This window comes from Zosterops lateralis (genome assembly GCF_965231275.1).
Source record: "Zosterops lateralis genome assembly, chromosome: 4".
NCBI lineage: Eukaryota > Metazoa > Chordata > Aves > Passeriformes > Zosteropidae > Zosterops > Zosterops lateralis.
This window is the reverse complement of record NC_139765.1, coordinates 73,260,786-73,280,214: the sequence shown is the minus strand read 5'-3', so window position 1 is coordinate 73,280,214 and position 19,429 is coordinate 73,260,786. Positions and strand designations below refer to the sequence as shown.

Sequence of the window (19,429 nt, the reverse complement as noted above, 5' to 3'; positions counted from 1 at the left end):
TTCCTTGAGATATTTACACATTGGAAATAATTAATATTTCCATTTTTTTTTCACATTTTTTGGTTATTGTACAACTCTGGGGGGATTCTGGGGGGGGTTCCCTTCTTTTTTTTTTCTTTTTTTTTTCCTCTTTTTTCTCTTTTTTTTTTTCTTTTTTTCCTTTTTTTCTTTTTTTTTCCTTATTTTTTCTTCTTTTTTCTTTTTTTCTTTTTCTTTTTTTCTTTTCTTTTTTCCTATTTTTTTCTTTTTTTCTATTGAATTTTTTTTTTCTTCTTTTTTTCTTCTTTTTCGAAATTTTTTTTCTTTTTTTTCTTCTTTTTTCTTTTTTTCTTTTCTTTTTTCTTCTTTTTTTTTTTCTTCTTTTTCCTTTTTTAAAATTTTTCTTCTTCTTTTTTTTTCTTCTTTTTCTTCTTTTCTTTTTCTTTTTTTCTTTTTTTCTTTCCCCCATCCATTCCTCCAGGAGTTGCTTTCATACAGCTCAGGAATTTTTGGAATTTTTTCGCTGTTTCAGTGGATTCCTTGAAATCCAGGAGATGAAAAATCCCACGGAAGGAACATTTGGGAAGGAATTTTCCCTGGCAGCATTTTCCAACCTGTTGAGGAGCAGGATTGGATCAAATCTGGTGTAAATTCAGGTGTAAATTCAGGTGTAGAGGAAGAATCAAGACCAGGGGAGGTTTTTATTCCGTATTTATTCAGTCAGAAATGGAGATGAGGACAATGAGTGGTGCCCTGCTGCTTCCCAAACCCCTTTTCCTTGGAATCACAGGATGGAATCACAGGGTGGGATGGGTTGGAGGAAACCTCAAAGCTCCACCAACCTGTTCCAGGTCCTCCCCACCCTCATTTTTCCCATTTTTTCCTTTCCTTGGATCCTCCCTTCCCACCTGGAAGGTTGTGGAACGAGCAAACCCCACACAGGACAATAATTTTAATTCTCATTTAGCGGCTGCTGTTGTTATCCAAGGAGTTTTATTATCCCTGATAATTTGTTACTTGAGATAATTCCCATAAAAAATCCCTCAGCCTCCTGCCCAGAGAAGCTTTTGCTGTTCCATCCCTGGAAGTGTCCAAGGCTGGAGGAATTTGGGATAAATGGGAGCTTTGGGATGGAACTGGAATGGGATTTAAGGTCCCTTCCAACCCAAACCACCCCACAATTCCATAAACTCCCAAAAGGATTGAGGATAAATGTGGAATCTGGACCCTTCCAAGGACAAACTCTGCCCTGGGGGACGCAGTGAGGGCCGGGATAATTAAAATAAATAATAATTAAAATAAATAATAATTAAAATAAATAATAATTAAAAACCCCACTTGGCCCTCCAACAAACACCCCCATTGTTTTAATCTCTCATTAATTAATTTCCTTCTAACGAGGCTCCATCCTCTGCCATTGGGCTGGGGGAAAGCGAGGGGAGGACCCGAGTTAAGGGGAGCTTAATTAGCGAGTTAATTACAGCGAGCAGGGAAATGTTCTGGTTACATAAACCAGTCATTGTTATGCACACGTTCAAAACCCACCGAGGTCAGGGCACGCCGATGTAATTCCACACAAAACACAGGCCGGGAATTGTTTGGTCTGGACGCCTCATTAATTGCCAAAAAAAAAACCCAACAAAACAACTAAAAAAAATTAGAAAAAAACAAACTCGAGAGTCTGAAAATCCAAGTGGGAGCCTCCCACCCTGGGTGAAACCAGAGCAGGCAGGATCAGCGGGATTGGGACGGGGCTGGTGGGTATAAATTGGGCATTCCCTGTTCTGGCAGCCCAACCATGCCCAACAAGAAGAAATACAACGTCAACGGGGACTCGGGGATGAAGGCCCAGGTGAGGGCTCTCTTTGGGATCATAATCGTGGTTTTTCTGCTCAAAAATGTGTTTTTTTTTCTCTCACCTGTCTCTTCTTCTTCTTCCTCCTTTCCTTGCTGTGTCCACCTCATCGCTTATTCCTTGGTTGGAGAAAATCCCGATCTCCAGATTCTCTTAATTTTCTCTCGGGAGTGATGAAATATCCAGGCAAATGTTGCTCCAGGGTTGTTTTCCTGCCTGGAGAATTGATCAGGAGTGATGAAATATCCAGGCAAATGTTGCTCCAGGGTTGTTTTCCTGCCTGGAGGATTGATCAGGAGTGATGAAATGTCCAAGCAAACGTTGCTCCAGAATTGTTCTTCTCTCTGAAGGGTTTTTTGGGATCAGCTCAGGGGACTTTTCCAGGAAAACCTTTTCCAGGAGACCCTTTTTTTTTGCACGGAGAAGTAGCTGGAGGTGGCACTTGGTGATGGAAACCCCGGGGTCGGATGGAGCATTTGGCTCATTTGGAATGTACAGGTGAAACCTCACCTGCTCTCAGCACTCATTAACCCCTTGTGTCCCTCCACAGGGTGAGGTTTTCCAGCAGGAATCTTTTGTTCCTGCTGGAGGTTGAAAGCAGCAGCTCTCAGAGCAGCTTGGGCTCCTAAATCCAAGGAGCTGCAGCTCTCCAAAGGCTCCACAGCTTCTCCTTGGAGCTGTTGCCTTCAGAGGTGTTTTGGTGGGAGCTGACCGAGCTCAGCCTGGAGCCAAATCTCTCTTTCCATCCCCGTCTGGACCATTCCCACCTTTCCCAGCCCGGCTGGAACGCGGCTGTCGTGGGTTTGGCAGGGGTTGGAGCACCCTTGGACAGGGGAAGGTGGCAGGGGGTGCAACTGGATGATCTTTAAGGTCCCTTCCAACCCAAACCATTCCGGGACTCTGTGAAATTCCCTTTTTGTCTGCTCTGTCTATTCCCTAAAGGATTAAAGCCAAAGGACGTCGGCCAACGCAAGCCTTGACCTGGCTCCTTCCCAAATTTCCCTTTCCTGGTGCTTCCTTCCACCTTCTGGGCTGTCTCAGCTAAAGCTGAACCCATCTTGTGGCAGTGTTTAAGGGCTTTAAACCTTAAAGGGTTTATTTTACACTCTGGCTTTAATTCTGCCTGATCCAGGACTTCTTTTGCTCCGTCGTTCACTTGGTTTTGGATGTGTGAGGGCTCAGAGAGCTCTGAATTACCCAGATCATTGTATTGAGTGAAAAACCGTGCTCGATGTCCTTGAAGAGGTGATGTGGGAGAGGAAGAAGTGAATTTAACCCAAATTATTCCCCCTTTGTCGAAATCCCTGTCGCTTCACGCCAATCACCTCCTCCTTTGATGGAGCTGCTCAGCCCTCAGTGGAGGGATTTGTCCTAAATTAAGGGAAGAAAAAGGACAAAAAAGAGAGAAGTTATTTCAGGCCAGCAGCTCCTCAGAGGAGGAACACAAACCCTGGTGTGTGTGTGTGTGTGTGTGTGTGTGTGCAAAGCCCCCGTCCCGCCGGGATCAGGGCGTTAATCCCTGCCTGGAACCTGAGTTTGGTGTGGATTTTCCCTTCCCCTGGGTGTTCTTAATCCAGTTGTGTACTCCTAAAAACTCCTGTTCTCCAGGCTGTGGGTTTGACTCCTCACTCTGAGGGTCCAGCCTTGCAGAAAAGTGTCTATAATAATTAGCCAGACTGCTCCTCGAAGGTGTTTTGTTAAATCAGAAGGTTTAATAAGGAAAAAATAACAAAGTAATGAAACGTTGCAGAAAACAAATAATAAGGTGTCTGAGAAAACCTCAGACATCTTGCTAAGACATCTCAAAAAGACTTTTTTTTTGTGCTTTTTCTTAAATACTGAATGTTTTGGGAGGCATAACCTGGCTAACAGCCAATAGAGAGGGACACAGGGTTTGAAGAGCAGTGACAAGATCCAGTAGATGTTTCTCTCTGACCCTGAGCCGATCCTTGTCAGAAGGGCATGGAACTTTTTGGGTTCTTTACCTTAAAGGATGAGCTTTAAACTTTCCCTACATAAGGAAACACTTGCTGGGTGTGTGGGGTGCATTACTGCACCAGGTATCTGTGCTCCCAAAATTCAACAGCCTGGAGTGACATCTGCAGTCAAAATGGAAAATCAAACAAAATGGACAATTTACCATATCCAGTCCTCATTAAATAACAGGAATTGTGCTCCAGGCCATGCCTGAGATGGTGCCGGTGTCCACTCAAGGCTTGGGGTTCTTGGGATTGATCTGGTGGAGGTTTTTTTACAAAAAAAATCCCTGATTTCTTTCCACAGATCCAGTTTGCTGACCAAAAGCAGGAGTTCAACAAGCGGCCCACCAAGATCGGCCGCCGGTCGCTGTCGCGCTCCATCTCGCAGTCCTCGACAGACAGCTACAGCTCAGGTGTGTGCAGGGCTCTCCTCGCCTGTCCTGGGCCCAGGGGAGGGCAAGGAAACGGGGCTTTGCTTTTATCCTCCTTGTCTTGGTGGGAAATTGGTGGGAAATTAAATTATTCTGGTGCTCTTTTGTTCTCTCTTTAAAATCGCGGTGTGTAGCTGCTGCTGTTTCCCTTCCCTTCCCTTCCCTTCCCTTCCCTTCCCTTCCCTTCCCTTCCCTTCCCTTCCCTTCCCTTCCCTTCCCTTCCCTTCCCTCCTCCCCATCCTGTTCCTCCCAGGCTCAGGAAAACAAATTTTCCACATTTTATTCCTGTTTGAGCATCATCTTCCCTCCCGTTCCTGAACAAATCCACGGGGATCCCACTGTGGGTTTGTGGCACATGAGGTTGGAGTTTTCGGGGACTTTGAAGGGCTCTTGGAAGGGGTTTCTCCTGCTGGAATCTCACTGGAGGGATTTTTGGGAGACTTGGCAGCTCACAGTGTATTTGGGGACAATCTGGGTGGTTTCAGGGAACTTAGAGCTCGTCTCATTCCAACCCCTGGCCGTGGTCAAGGACACTTTCCATGAGTCCAGGTTGCTCCAAGCCTCATCCAGCCCGGCCTGAGATGTTCAAAGCTCTGATTCCCAGTGTGGAAAACCTCAGGAAACTCAGGCTGCAGCTCCTCCTGATGGTTCATGGCTGGTGGCCAGAACTCCTCCCAGCTGGGGACCCTCCTTGGTGTTTCTCCACTCGTTCCTGCCACGCCGAGGATGTCGGAGACGAGCTGGGACAGGACCGGGCTGTGAGGAGCTCTTGGCATTCATTCCTCAGCATTCCTCGTGTTGGGAAGAGCAGAGGTGGAGAAGCCGTGGTTACCTGGTCACTCAGCTCCAGGAGATGCAGCTGCTGGAGGTTCTGATCTGATCCTGGACACCACAGTCCCACATCTCCATCCTGGTTTTTGTAGGAGAGACGACTGTTCCTCATCTCCTTTCCCCTCTGCTGGAGGTTCTGATCTGATCCTGGACACCACAGTCCCACATCTCCATCCTGGTTTTTGTAGGAGAGACGACTGTTCCTCATCTCCTTTCCCCTCTGCTGGAGGTTCTGATCTGATCCTGGACACCACAGTCCCAGTTTAATCCCGGTTTTTGTAGGAGAGACGACTGTTCCTCATCTTTCCCCTCTGCTGGAGGTTCTGATCTGATCCTGGACACCACAGTCCCACAGTTTCATCCCAGTTTTTGTGGGAGACACGACTGTTCCTCATCTCCAGGAGATGCAGCTGCTGGAGGTTCTGATCTGAGTCTGGACACCACAGTCCCACATCTTCATCCCAGTTTTTGTGGGAGACACGACTGTTCCTTGTCTTTCCCCTCTGCTGGAGGCTCTGATCTGATCCTGGACACTGCACTCCCACAGTTTCATTCCAGTTTTTGTGGGAGAGACGACTGTTCCTCGTCTCCTTTCCCCTCTGCTGGAGTCTCTGATCTGATCCTGGACACCACAGTCCCACATCTTCATCCTGTTTTTTGTGGGAGAGACGATTGTTCCTCATCTCCAGGAGATGCAGCTGCTGGAGGTTCTGATCTGATCCTGGACACCACAGTCCCAGTTTCATCCCGGTTTTTGTGGGAGAGGTGACTGTTCCTCATCTCCTTTCCCCTCTGCTGGAGGTTCTGATCTGATCCTGGACACCACAGTCCCAGTTTCATCCCGGTTTTTGTGAGAGAGGTGACTGTTCCTCGTCTCCTTTCCCAGCTCCCGTCTTGCTGCTCCTTTGTGCTGCTTCACAGGTTTGGAGGAACCTCCAAAGTCTCTTCCAGAGGTTGGGAGGAGCTCCCCAAAAGTTGGGGACAACCTGGGTGACCCATTCTGCTGGCACTGATGGTGTTTCCATGGAAAAGGGAGAAATTCAGGAATGCTCATGCCATGTTCTCTCCAGAGGCACATCAGCCTCGGCTCTGTTTGGAATCCACAACTCCATCTGAGCACCTGGGAATATTTTGGGATTATTTTTGCAGACTCTGGGTCTGCTTATCCTGGCTGACGTCACCGTGTTCACTCCCCAGTCACAGCTGGGAGGACTTGGAGCAACTTCGGGGAATTCTCCTCCTCTCCTTGCAATTAACATCAGGATTGCAGTTAATTATCTCCTGGAAATGTTCTATTTCCTGCTAATTAATGGAGCAAGACTGGGATTTCTGATGGGGAACTTCAGTTCCCATGAGGGCAGCGGGATGGATGGATGGATGGATGGATGGATGGATGGATGGAGGGATGGATGGATGGATGGAGGGATGGATGGATGGATGGATGGATGGATGGATGGATGGAGGGATGGATGGATGGATGGATGGATGGATGGATGGATGGATGGAGGGATGGATGGATGGATGGATGGATGGATGGATGGATGGATGGATGGATGGACGGATGGGCAGACGGAGGGATGGGTGGATGGATGCATGGATCCATAGATGGATGGATGGAGGGATGGATGGATGGAGGGATGGATGGATGGATGGATGGATGGAGGGATGGATGGAGGGATGGATGGATGGATGGATGGAGGGATGGATGGATGGATGGATGGATGGATGGATGGATGGATGGATGGAGGGATGGATGGATGGATGGATGGATGGATGGATGGAGGGATGGATGGATGGATGGATGGATGGAGGGATGGAGGGATGGAGGGATGGGGGGGTGGATGGATGGATGGATGGATGGATGGATGGATGGATGGATGGAGGGATGGGGGGGTGGATGGATGGATGGAGAGATGGATGGATGGATGATGGATGGATGGATGGATGGATGGATGGATGGAGGGATGGATGGAGGGACGGATGGATGGATGGATGGAGGGATGGATGGATGGATGGATGGATGGAGGGATGGATGGATGGATGGAGAGATGGATGGATGGATGGATGGATGGATGGAGGGATGGATGGATGGATGGATGGATGGATGGAGGGATGGATGGATGGATGGATGGATGGAGGGACGGATGGATGATGGATGGATGGATGGATGGATGGATGGATGGATGGATGGATGGATGGATGGAGGGATGGACGGACGGACGGACGGACGGACGGACGGACGGACGGAGGGATGGGTGGATGGATGCATGGATCCATAGATGGATGGATGGATGGATGGATGGATGGAGGGGTGGATGGATGGAGGGAGGGATGGATGGATGGATGGATGGATGAGGGATGGATGCATGGATCCATAGATGGATGGATGGATCCATGGATGAATTTTTTAGATCAGCCCAGCCTGGATGACCCAATTCTCAGCCTTGTGCATTACCCACCACTGGCACGTCCTGAGGGTGGGATTAGGAGAGGAATATCTGGAATTCAAGGCTGCTGAATTCATCCTGGTGCTGTTTCATATTTTCTGGAATGTTTTACAGGGAACAAACCAGGTTTGTCTTTATTTGGGGCCTGTAACGGGCTCAGGCTGCCCAGTTTTTGCCCTTAGTGATGCCACAATTATATGTGGTAATTCAATAAATAGTAATAAATTCTATATTTTAGATTTATTCAATAGTAAAAATCCCTCCTCCCTATGAAAATCAGGTGACACCAGGCAGAATTTTTTTTGTTCCAAAAAAAAATTTACTTTTAGCCCCCAGAACCAAAACTCCCTGGTTTTAAAGTAACCTCTACACAGATTAACTCTCTCCAAGGAACTAATTCTCCTCCAACTAACTAATCCTTCCTCCTGGAGCCCCTGATGCAGAGTTTGGTTTTATATAAGGTGATTAATGTGGGATCCTGGTCCCTCAGGTTGTTGGCAGAGTGGGACTCACCCTCCACCCCCTGCCCAGGATGGGGAGAAATTCCAGCAATGCAAATTCCCTCCTAATTCCCTGGGATTGGGAGCCAGGCAGCTCTGGGGGAGCCTGGCACACCCACGGCGACCAGGCTGAGCTTTTTTCTTGGAATCTTGAAACCCTTCCCATGAACCAGGAGAGAAAATGTGGAGCTTATTGAGTCCTGCAGGAAACACAACCCCATGGCCAGTTTAACTCCTTTTTTGGAGGTTTTTTTTTGGTGTGGAAATATCACTCAAGCCCATCAGGGGCAGATTTGGGCTGGAAATTGGGAATTTTGACCATTGGCTGAGCTTTTTCCGTGGAATCTTCAAACCCTTCCCGTGAACCAGGAGAGAAAATATTGAGCTTGTTGAGTCCTGCAGGAAACACCACCCCATGGCCAGTTTGACTCCTTTTTTTTGAGTTTTTTTTTGGTGTGCAAATGTCACTGGAGCCCATCAGGGGCAGATTTGGGCTGGAAATTGGGAATTTTGACCATTGGCTGAGCTTTTTCCGTGAAATCTTCAAACCCTTCCCGTGAACCAGGAAAGAAAATGTTGAGTTTGTTGTGTCCTGCAGGAAACACCACCCCATGGCCAGTTTGACTCCTTTTTTTTGAGTTTTTTTTTGGTGTGGAAATGTCACTGGAGCCCATCAGGGTGGGAGATTGTTTGATTTGTTCTGGATAAATAAATGCGAGGCTGTTGGAATCCATCCCCACTCCAGCTCTGGATGCCTCTGGAATGCCACAGAGGCTGGTGGGATCAGCACTGTGAGAACCTCCCACCCCTCCTGCTGTCCCTGGGGCAGTTTTGGGCTGGAAATTGGGAATTTTGACCATTGGCTGAGCTTTTTCCGTGGAATCTTGAAACCCTTCCCGTGAACCAGGAGAGAAAATGTGGAGCTTGTTGGGTCCTGCAGGAAACGCCACCCCATGGCCAGTTTGACTCCTTTTTTTAGGGTTTTTTTTGGTGTGGAAATGTCACTCAAGCCCATCAGGGGCAGATTTGGGCTGGAAATTGGGAATTTTGACCATTGGCTGAGCTTTTTCCGTGGAATCTTCAAACCCTTCCCGTGAACCAGGAGAGAAAATATGGAGCTTGTTGGGTCCTGCAGGAAACGCCACCCCATGGCCAGTTTGACTCCTTTTTTTGGAGTTTTTTTTTGTGTGGAAATGTCACTGGAGTCGATCAGGGTGGGAGATTGTTTGATTTGTTCTGGATAAATAAATGAAGGGGCTGTTGGAATCCATCCCCACTCCAGGCCTGGATACCTCTGGAATGCCACAGAGGCTGGTGGGATCAGCACTGTGAGAACCTCCCACCCCTCCTGCTGCCCCTGGTGCAGATTTGGGCTGGAAATTGGGAATTTTGACCATTCTGGAGCAGCTCCTGTAGGTTCCAAAGGCCTGTGGGGATGTGGAAGGAGGAATATCCATCACTGTGTCCATCATTCCCAGCGATCCAAAATATCAACCAACTCCACCAGGGCCATCAGGGATGGATGGAGCTGCTCCACCACGGAATTCCTCTGGGATGGGACAAATCATGGGATGCCAGGCCTCAGGTTCAGTTTGCAAACACCACATGGGCTGGAGAGGAAGGACTTGGAGCAGAACAATTCCATGAGGAATGAGGGAATGGCCAGTTGGGTCTTGGAAGGATCACCTGGAGAGGAAGGACTTGGAGCAGAACAATTCCATGAGAGAATGGCCAGTTGGGTCCTGGAAGGGTCACCTGGAGAGGAAGGACTTGGAGCAGAACAATTCCATGAGAGAATGGCCAGTTGGGTCCTGGAAGGGTCACCTGGAGAAGAGAGAAGAGCTGGGATTTGGAGCTCACTGTGTTGCTCTGGCTGCTGGTGCCAATCCTGGAAGATGGAAGAAGAGTTTTGGTTTCCCAGAGGAAAACGTGGCACAAAAGATTCCTTCTCCTGATCCAAAATGATGGTTAATCCATCAGGACTTAAATAATTCCAGAGGAAAACGTGGCACAAGGGATTCCTTCTCCTGGTCCAGAGTGGTGGTTAATCCATCGTGACTCAAATAATTCCAGAGGAAAACGTGGCACAAGGGATTCCTTCTCCTGATCCAGAGTGGTGGTTGATCCATCGGGACTCAAATAATTCCAGAGGAAAACGTGGCACAAGGGATTCCTTCTCCTGGTCCAGAGTGGTGGCTGATCCGTCGTGGCTCAAATCAGAAATTGGTGTGATTTTATTTTAGTCCCTGGATTTTAGGACTCAAACAGGAAAGGGGATTTCTGACTCCATCAGGGGCTCTTCCACATGCCTGCCGTGGTTTAATTCCGTAATCAGAAGTCTGGAGGACACTGATAAGGAAGGAAGAGAATTGTTGGGAGCTCCTGGAATGAATTCAGCACATCCACATCCTGTCCTAAGGCAGAACCTCAATCTGATCCCGTGGGGCTCCAAACAATTCCTGAAATCCCCTGAGGATGGAGAGGCAGCAGCTCCCTGGACAATCCACCCCAGGCTTGTGTTGTCCTCCTTGTGATGGAGAAATTCCTTCCAGCCACCCCACATGAGCCTCCGATTCATCATCACCATGAGGGAACACCAAAATGGAGCAAATCCAAACATTGGGAATCCCACGGCAGCGGGATAATCATCCACTCCCACCCTCCCTGTGACTGTTTGGGGTGAAATGGGGTCTGGAATTACAATTCCTGCTGGCTTTGGGAGTGCTCTAAACCTCAGCAGGAACCTTGTGGGATGTCTTGGAGCTGTGGAATTTCGGGAAGGGAGGTGGGAGAACTTTGGGGAAGAGAGGTGGGAGAACATTTGGGAAGAGAAATAGGAAAAGATTTAGTAAGAGAGGTGGGAGAATTTTTGGGAAGAGAGACAAAGAACTTTTGAGAAGATAGATTGGAAACATTTGGGAAGGGACATGAGAGAACTTTTGGAAGAGAAATGGGAGAACATTTGGGAAGAGAGGTGGGAAACATTTGGGAAGAGAGATGGGAGAACTTTGAGGACAAGTGTCAAGAACTTTTGGGAAGACAGGTGAAAGAACTTTTGAGAAGAAATATGGGACAACTTTTGGGAAGAGAGGTGGGAAACATTTGGGAAGAGAGACAAAGAACTTTTGGGAATAAAATTGAGGCAACTTTTGGGAGGAGAGATAGGAGAACTTTTGTGAAGAGACATGAGAGAACATTTGTGAGGAGATGTGAGAGAATATTTGGGAAGAGAGGTGGGAGAACTTTCATAAAGAGACATGGGAGAACATTTGAGAAGAGAGGGGAGAACATTTGGGAGGAGAGATGGAAGAACTTTGGGAAGAGAGATGGGAGAACTTTGGGAAGAGAGACAAAGAACTTGTGGGAAGAGAGGTGGGAAAATTTTTGGGAAGAGAGATGGGAGAATGTTTGGGAAGAAAGATGGGAGAACTTTGGGAAGAGAGACAAAGAACTTTTGGGAAGAGAGGTGGGAAACATTTGGGAAGAGAAGTTGGAGAACTTTGGGAGGAGAGGTGGGAGAAATTTTGGGAAGAAAATTGGGACAAGTTTTGGGAGGAGAGGTGGAGAAGGCCATGGAGGTGACCCCGTGTCGGAAGTGGGCAGCACTCAACCCATCCCCTCTGCTGTGGGGTTGAATTCGAGAGAATTAAAAATGAGAACTCAAAACCCATCCCAGCTAAATCCAGCTGGGAAAAAACTCTCCCAGCCAGGAGCAGGAGAGATCCCAGCTGGGGATGGAAAAACACCCCTGGATTTTGGGAATTCTTTAACCCTTTCCTGCCCCCTGTTCCCCCGCAGCCGCCTCGTACACGGACAGCTCCGATGACGAGACCTCTCCCCGGGACAAGCAGCAGAAGAACTCCAAGGGCAGCAGCGACTTCTGCGTCAAGAACATCAAACAGGCCGAGTTCGGGCGCCGCGAGATCGAGATCGCCGAGCAGGGTAACGGGGCTGCTCCCTTCCCTGGCCCCAAATCCCCTCCTGATCCCGAATTATCCCCTCCTGATCCTAAATCATCCCCTTCTGACCTCAAATCATCCCTTCCTAACCCCAAATCATCCCCTCTTGGCCCCAAATCATCCCCTCCTGACCCCAAATCATCCCCTCCCGATCCCAAATCATCCCCTCCTGACCCCAAATCATCCCCTCCTGATCCAAATCATCCCCTCCTGACCCCAAATCATCCCCTCCTGACCCCAAATCTCCTCCCAACCCCAAATCATCCCCTCCTAACCCCAAATCATCCCTTCCTAACCCCAAATCATCCCTTCCTGACCCCAAATCATCCCCTCCTGGCCCCAAATCATCCCCTCCTGACCCCAAATTATCCCCTCCCGACCCCAAATCATCCCCTCCTGATCCCAAATCATCCCCTCCTGATCCCAAATCATCCCCTCCTGATCCCAAATCATCCCCTCCTGACCCCAAATCATCCTCTCCTGTGGAGTTTTGGGGGATAGGAAAGCTCCTGTGGGGTTTTGAGGGGCTCCTGTGGGGTTTTGGGGGTGGGAAAGATTCTATGGGGATTTGGGGGATTCAGATTCTGTGGGGTTTTGGGAGATAGGAAAGATCCTGTGGGATTTTGAGGGGCTTCTATGGGATTTTCAAGGATGGGGAAAGCTCCTGTGGAGTTTTGAGGGATGGGAAAGCTCCTGTGGGATTTAGGGGATGGGAAAAGATTCTGTGGGGTTTTGTGGGGCTTCTGTGGGGTTTTGAGGGATAGGAAAGCCTCTGTGGGATTTTGTGTTACAGGATTGTGCTGTGTGTAGTCCCAACCAAATATTAGACTGTTCCGTGGTTGAACTTATTTGGTTAAATCAATAGAAAAGATGAAATCCATCCCATAAATTTCACAATTTGGGTTTAGCTTGATTTACCTCCAAATAAACCCCAGCAAAGGCCAGGCAGGGTTTAAGGGTTGGATATTGGAGCAAATCCCAAATCCTCAGCCCCAAGCAGAGTCTCCTTCAACCTCACCCAGAGGCAGAAAATTGAATATAAGAGGGAAAAATCCAGGGGGATTTGGGGTCATTTGTGCCATATTTGGGGTTTGTTTTTGAGGCTTTGGCTGTTTCAGAGCTGTGTGAATTTATGGGATCAGCAGGCAGGGGGTGGCTGTTCCTCCTGTCCCTCCCCACCCCATTCCCAAACCCCTTTTCCTGTTCCCCCACAGAAATGCCAGCGCTGATGGCTCTGAGGAAGAGAGCTCAGGGGGAGAAACCTCTGGCCGGGGCCAAGATTGTGGGGTGCACCCACATCACAGCACAGACTGCGGTGAGAGCCCGGCCCCAAACCCCAAAACTGACCCCAAACCCCAAATCCCTGCTGCTTGTCCTATAGAACTGACCCCAGACCCCAAACCCCTGCTGCTTGTCCCCCAAAACTGACCCCAGACCCCAAACCCCTGCTGCTTGTCCCCTAAAACTGACCCCAAACCCCAAACCCCCACTTCTCATCCCCCAAAACTGACCCCAAACCCAAATCCCTGCTGCTCGTCCCCCAAAACTGACCCCAAACTCCAAATCCTCACTGCTCATCCCCTAAAACTGACCCCAAACAGGGAATCCCCACTGTTCATCCCCCAAAACTGACCCCAAACCCCAAATCCCCGCTGCTTGTCCCCTAAAACTGACCCCAAACCCCAAACCCCTGCTGCTTGTCCCTTAAAACTGACCCCAAACCCCAAATCCCTGCTGCTCGTCCCCCAAAACTGACCCCAAACTCCAAATCCCCGCTGCTCATCCCCTAAAACTGACCCCAAACAGGGAATCCCCACTGTTCATCCCCCAAAACTGACCCCAAACCCCAAATCCCTGCTGCTTGTCCCCCAAAACTGACCCCAAACAGGGAATTCCCACTGCTCATCCCTTAAAACTGACCCCATAGAGAAGAGGGATTCCCTAAACCAGAACCTTAAATTCAACTTCAGAGACTCCCCAGGGGCTTTTCCACAAACAGCAACAAAAGAAAACCCAATTCTCTGTTTCTGAGCTGATTTTCCAGGCATTTTTCTGAATAAATCCCTCGATTTTCTGTTTCTGAGCTGCTTTTCTCGGTGTTTTTGCAAACAAACCCCCCAATTTTCCATTCCTGATCTGATTTTCCCAATCCTTTTACACATTAAACCCCAAATTTTGCATTTCCGCTCTGATTTTGGGTGTATTTTGTCCCCCCAGGTGCTGATGGAGACGCTGGGGGCTCTGGGGGCCCAGTGCCGCTGGGCCGCCTGTAACATCTACTCCACCCTGAACGAGGTGGCCGCTGCCCTGGCCGAGAGTGGTGGGGAAATTCTGCCTCTTCCTGGGGCTTTGGGAGGGAATTCTGGGGGGTTACGGGGAGTTTATTGTGGGGTTTATAGGGGATTTATTGTGGGGTTTATGGGGGATTTATTGTGGGTTTTATAAGGAATTTGTCCTGGATTTTGTAGGGAATTTATCATGCATTTTATAGGGAATTTATCATGCATTTATAGGGAATTTATCCTGGATTTTATAGGGAATTTATTGTGTATTTTATATTAAAATTATGATGGATTTTATAGGGAATTTATCCTGGATTTTGTAGGGAATTTATTGTGGATTTTATACGAAAATTGTCCTGCATTTTATAAGGAATTTCTCCTGGATTTTGTAGGGAATTTATTGCAGGTTTTATAGGGAATTTCTCCTGGATTTTATAGGGAATTTATTGTGTATTTTATATGAAACTTATAATGGATTTTATAGGGAATTTCTCCTGGATTTTATATGGAGTTTACCGTGCATTTTATAAGGAATTTATCATGGATTTTTTTTTTTTTTTGGAAATTCTCCTGCATTTTATAGGGAATTTCTCCTGGATTTTATAGGGAATTTATCGTGCATTTTATAGGGAATTTATTATGGATTTTGTAGGGAATTTATGCTGGATTTTATAGGGGATTTATTGTGGGTTTTATAGGGGATTTATTGTGGGTTTTATATGGAATTTATCGTGCATTTTATAGGGAATTTCTCCTGGATTTTGTAGGGAATTTATTGTGGGTTTTATAAGGAATTTGTCCTGGAATTTGTAGGGAATTTATCCTGGATTTTATAGGGAATTTATTATGGATTTTATAAGGAATTTATCCTGGATTTTATAGGGAATTTATCGTGGGTTTTATAGGGAATTTGTCCTGGATTTTGTAGGGAGTTTATTATGGATTTTGTAGGGAATTTCTCCTGGATTTTGTAGGGAATTTATTGTGGGTTTTATAAGGAATTTGTCCTGGGTTTTGTAGGGAATTTATCCTGGATTTTATAGGGAATTTCTCATGGATTTTGTAGAGAATTTATCATGGATTTTATAGGGAATTTATCGTGGGTTTTATAGGGAATTTATCGTGGGTTTTATAGGGAATTTGTCCTGGATTTTGTAGGGAATTTATCATGGATTTTATAGGGAATTTCTCCTGGATTTTGTTGGGAAATTCTCCTGCATTGTATAGGGAAATTGTCCTGTATTTTATAGGGATTTTCTCCTACTTTTTATCAGGAATTCCTCATGGATTTTATAGGGAATTCCTCCTCAACTTTATAGATAATTCCTTGTGGGTTTTATAGGGAATTTATCGTGCATTTTATAGGGAATTTCTCCTGCATTTTATCAGGAATTCCTCGTGGATTTTATAGGGAATTCCTTGTGGATTTTATAGGGAGTTTATCATGCATTTTATAGGGAATTTATCATGGAGTTTGTAGGGAAATTCTCCTGCATTTTGTAGAGATTTTCTCCTACTTTTTATCAAGAATTCCTTGTGGTTTTTATAGGGGAATTGCCACTGCATTTTATAGGGAATTTATCTGGGATTTTATATGGAGTTTATAATGAATTTTAGAGGGAATTTCTCCTGGATTTTATAGGGAATTTCTCCTGGGTAAAAGCCAAGGATTTTACCTGGATAAATCCAGGAGTTTTACCTGTATAAGACCAAAAATTTTACCTGAGTGAGGCCAAGGACTTCACCTGAGTAAATTCAGGGTTTTTACTTGCACGAGGCCAATGATTTTACCTGGCTAAGTTCAGGGATTTCACCTGGATAGGTCCAGGGATTTCACCTGGATAAATTCAGGGATTTCACCTGGATAAAGTCAGGGAATTCACCTGGATAAATCCAGGGAATTCACCTGGATAAATCCAGGGATTTTACCTGGGTAAGACCAAAGAATTTACATGGTTAAAGCCAGGGAATTCACCTGCATAGATCCAGGGATTTCACCTGGATAAGACCAAGGATTTCACCTGGTTAAAGTCAGGGAATTCACCTGGATAAATCCAGGGATTTCACCTGAATAAGACCAAGGAATTCACCTGGTTAAACTCAGGGACTTCACCAACCAATAATTAAACACACCCACCTAAACTAACACCATAATTAATAAATCCATGCCTTAGAGCTGATCCCCAGGTGATTTCCCTGCCTTTAACCCCCTCTCCCTCCCTGGCCAGGGTTCCCTGTGTTTGCCTGGAAAGGAGAATCCGAGGATGATTTCTGGTGGTGCATCGACCGCTGCGTCAACGTCGAGGGCTGGCAGCCCAACATGGTGAGTTGGGAAACACAAAAATCCCACCTGGACAGGAAAAGGAGGAAGGAAATGGCAGCTAAAACCTCCTGGATCTCACCGAGCCACGTTTTATTTCGCTGTTTCCCAAAATAATCTGCATTAATGCGGCTTTTTTGGGGTGTTTAGTTTGATTTTCGGAGCGTCTCGGTGCAGGTTGAACTGCTAAAAAATGGCTCCAAATCAGTATTTTTAACAGGAATTTTTCACTCTTAAATTCTCACCTTTGGCTGAGGTGATTTTTGGGGGACAAAGCTCAGATTTTTCCCTGATTTCTACGTTTTAAACCACAAAAAGATCAGGTACCCCCAACTCCCTTTTTATCTTGCCCTTGTTTCCCGGGAAAACAGGTAACCTGGAAATTTTAGAGGGAAAGGGAATTTTTAGGGGGAATTCCTCATGGATTTTATAGAGATTTTCTCTTGCATTTTATAGGGGATTTCTCCTGGATTTTATGGGGAATTTCTCCTGGATTTTATGGAGAATTTTTCCTGGATTTTATAAGGAATTTCTTCTGGATTTTATGGGGAATTTCTCCTGCATTTTATGGGGAATTTCTCCTGGATTTTATAGGGAATTTCTCCTGGGTTTTATGGGGAATTTTTCCTGGATTTTATGGGGAATTTTTCCTGGATTTTATAGGGATTTTCCCCTGGATTTTATGGGGAATTTCTCCTGCATTTTATAGGAAATTTCTCCTACATTTTACAGGGAATTTCTCCTGGGTTATATAGAGAATTTCCCCTGGATTTTATAGGGAATTTCTTCTGCATTTTATGGGGAATTTCTCCTGCATTTTATAGGGAATTTCTCCTGGGTTTTATGGGGAATTTCTCCTGCATTTTCTGGGGAATTTCTCCTGCATTTTATAGGGAATTTCTCCTGGATTTTGTAGGGAATTTCTCCTGGATTTTATGGGGAATTTCTCCCAGATTTTATAGAGAATTTCTCCCTGTGAGCAGAATAATTTTCAGCTGTCAAGATGTGCTGTTTTCACATTTCCCCAAAGATTTGGAGCCCTGGAGCTCCTGATCTAAATGACATGAGAAGAAATCAAAATGAAATTTTGCGTTTTTGGGGGGGTTTTTTTGCCAATATTGGCTCATTTGAGGTGGGATTTTTATCCCTTTCCAGTCACTGTCACCTTTAAAAAGAACCAGAAATGTCAAAAAAAAAAAATAAAAAATCCACCCCCGAGGTATCAGACTGAGTCTAGACACAGGAACAGCTCTTTGAGGAATAATTTCCCATCCAAAATGTCACTTTTGGAACAATTCGGTGTCCCAGAAAAATGCAGATTTTGCTTTCCCTCTTCATTCTGGGGCAGTTTTCAGCCCTGTCCTGGAATCATGGAAAGGATTGAGGGAGCAAAAGGATCTTGGATCTGTTCCCAGAGGTTTTTGTTGGATTTCATTTATCCCATAATTTCTCTGGGAATTCTGTTCCATTCTCATTTTTACCATAATTTCTCTGGGAATTCTGTGCCACCCTCATTTATTCCATATTTGCTCCAGGAATTCTGTGCCACCCTCATTTATCCCCATAATTTCTCTGGGAATTCTGTGCCATTCTCATTTATTCCATAATTTCTATGGGAATTCTGTGCCACCCTCATTTATCCCATAATTATTTTGGGAATTCTGTGCCACCCTCATTTATTCCATAATTCCTCTGGGAATTCTGTGCCACCCTCATTTATTCCATAATTACTTTGGGAATTCTGTGCCACCATCATTTATCCCATAATTTCTCTGGGAATTCTGTGCCACCCTCATTTATCCCATATTTTCTCTGGGAATTCTGTGCCACCTTAATTTATCCCATAATTTCTCTGGGAATTCTGTTCCATTCTCATTTATTCCATAATTATTTTGGGAATTCTGTGCCACCCTCATTTATCCCATAATTTCTCTGGAAATCCTGTGTCACCCTCATTTATTCCATAATTTCTCTGGGAATTCTGTTCCACTCTCATTTATCCCATAATTTCTCTGGAAATCCTGTGTCACCCTCATTTATTCCATAATTTCTCTGGGAATTCTGTTCCACTCTCATTTATCCCCATAATTTCTCTGGGAATTCTGTTCCACCCCCATTTATTCCATAATTTCTCTGGGAATTCTGTGCCACCCTTATTTATTCCATAATTTCTCTGGGAATTCTGTTCCATTCTCATTTATTCCATAATTTCTCTGGGAATTCTGTGCCACCATCATTTATTCCATAATTTCTATGGGAATTCTGTGCCACCATCATTTATTCCATATTTTCTCTGGGAATTCTGTGCCACCATCATTTATTCCATATTTTCTCTGGGAATTCTGTGCCACCCTCATTTATCCCATAATTTCTCTGAGAATTCTGTGCCACCCTTATTTATTCCATAATTTCTCTGGGAATTCTGTTCCATTCTCATTTATTCCATAATTTCTCTGGGAATTCTGTGCCACCATCATTTATTCCATATTTTCTCTGGGAATTCTGTGCCACCATCATTTATTCCATATTTTCTCTGGGAATTCTGTGCCACCCTCATTTATCCCATAATTTCTCTGAGAATTCTGTGCCACCCTTATTTATTCCATATTTTCTCTGGGAATTCTGTGCCACCCTCATTTATTCCATAATTGTTCTAGGAATTCTGTTCCACCTTAATTTATCCCATAATTTCTCTGGGAATTCTGTTCCACCCTCATTTATCCCATATTTGCTCCAGGAATTCTGTGCCACCTTAATTTATCCCATAATTCCTCCAGGAATTCTGTGCCACCCTCATTTATTCCATAATTACTTTGAGAATTCTGTGCCACCCTCATTTATCCCAT

General features: G+C 45.8%; 1 protein-coding gene across 1 annotated transcript in view; it reads left to right on the top strand.

The window, feature by feature from the left end:
* Nucleotides 1–1,632: 1,632 nt before the first annotated feature.
* The window catches only part of AHCYL2 (adenosylhomocysteinase like 2), a 34,179-nt gene continuing 16,382 nt past the window's right edge, over nucleotides 1,633–19,429 (top strand). Inside the window, exons 1-6 of the mRNA XM_083859994.1 lie at nucleotides 1,633–1,831; nucleotides 4,118–4,226; nucleotides 11,821–11,964; nucleotides 13,196–13,296; nucleotides 14,199–14,301; nucleotides 16,492–16,586. Coding sequence (XP_083716120.1) covers nucleotides 1,778–1,831; nucleotides 4,118–4,226; nucleotides 11,821–11,964; nucleotides 13,196–13,296; nucleotides 14,199–14,301; nucleotides 16,492–16,586 — 606 coding nt within the window. The 5' untranslated portion in view covers nucleotides 1,633–1,777. The remainder of the gene's footprint in view (nucleotides 1,832–4,117; nucleotides 4,227–11,820; nucleotides 11,965–13,195; nucleotides 13,297–14,198; nucleotides 14,302–16,491; nucleotides 16,587–19,429) is intronic.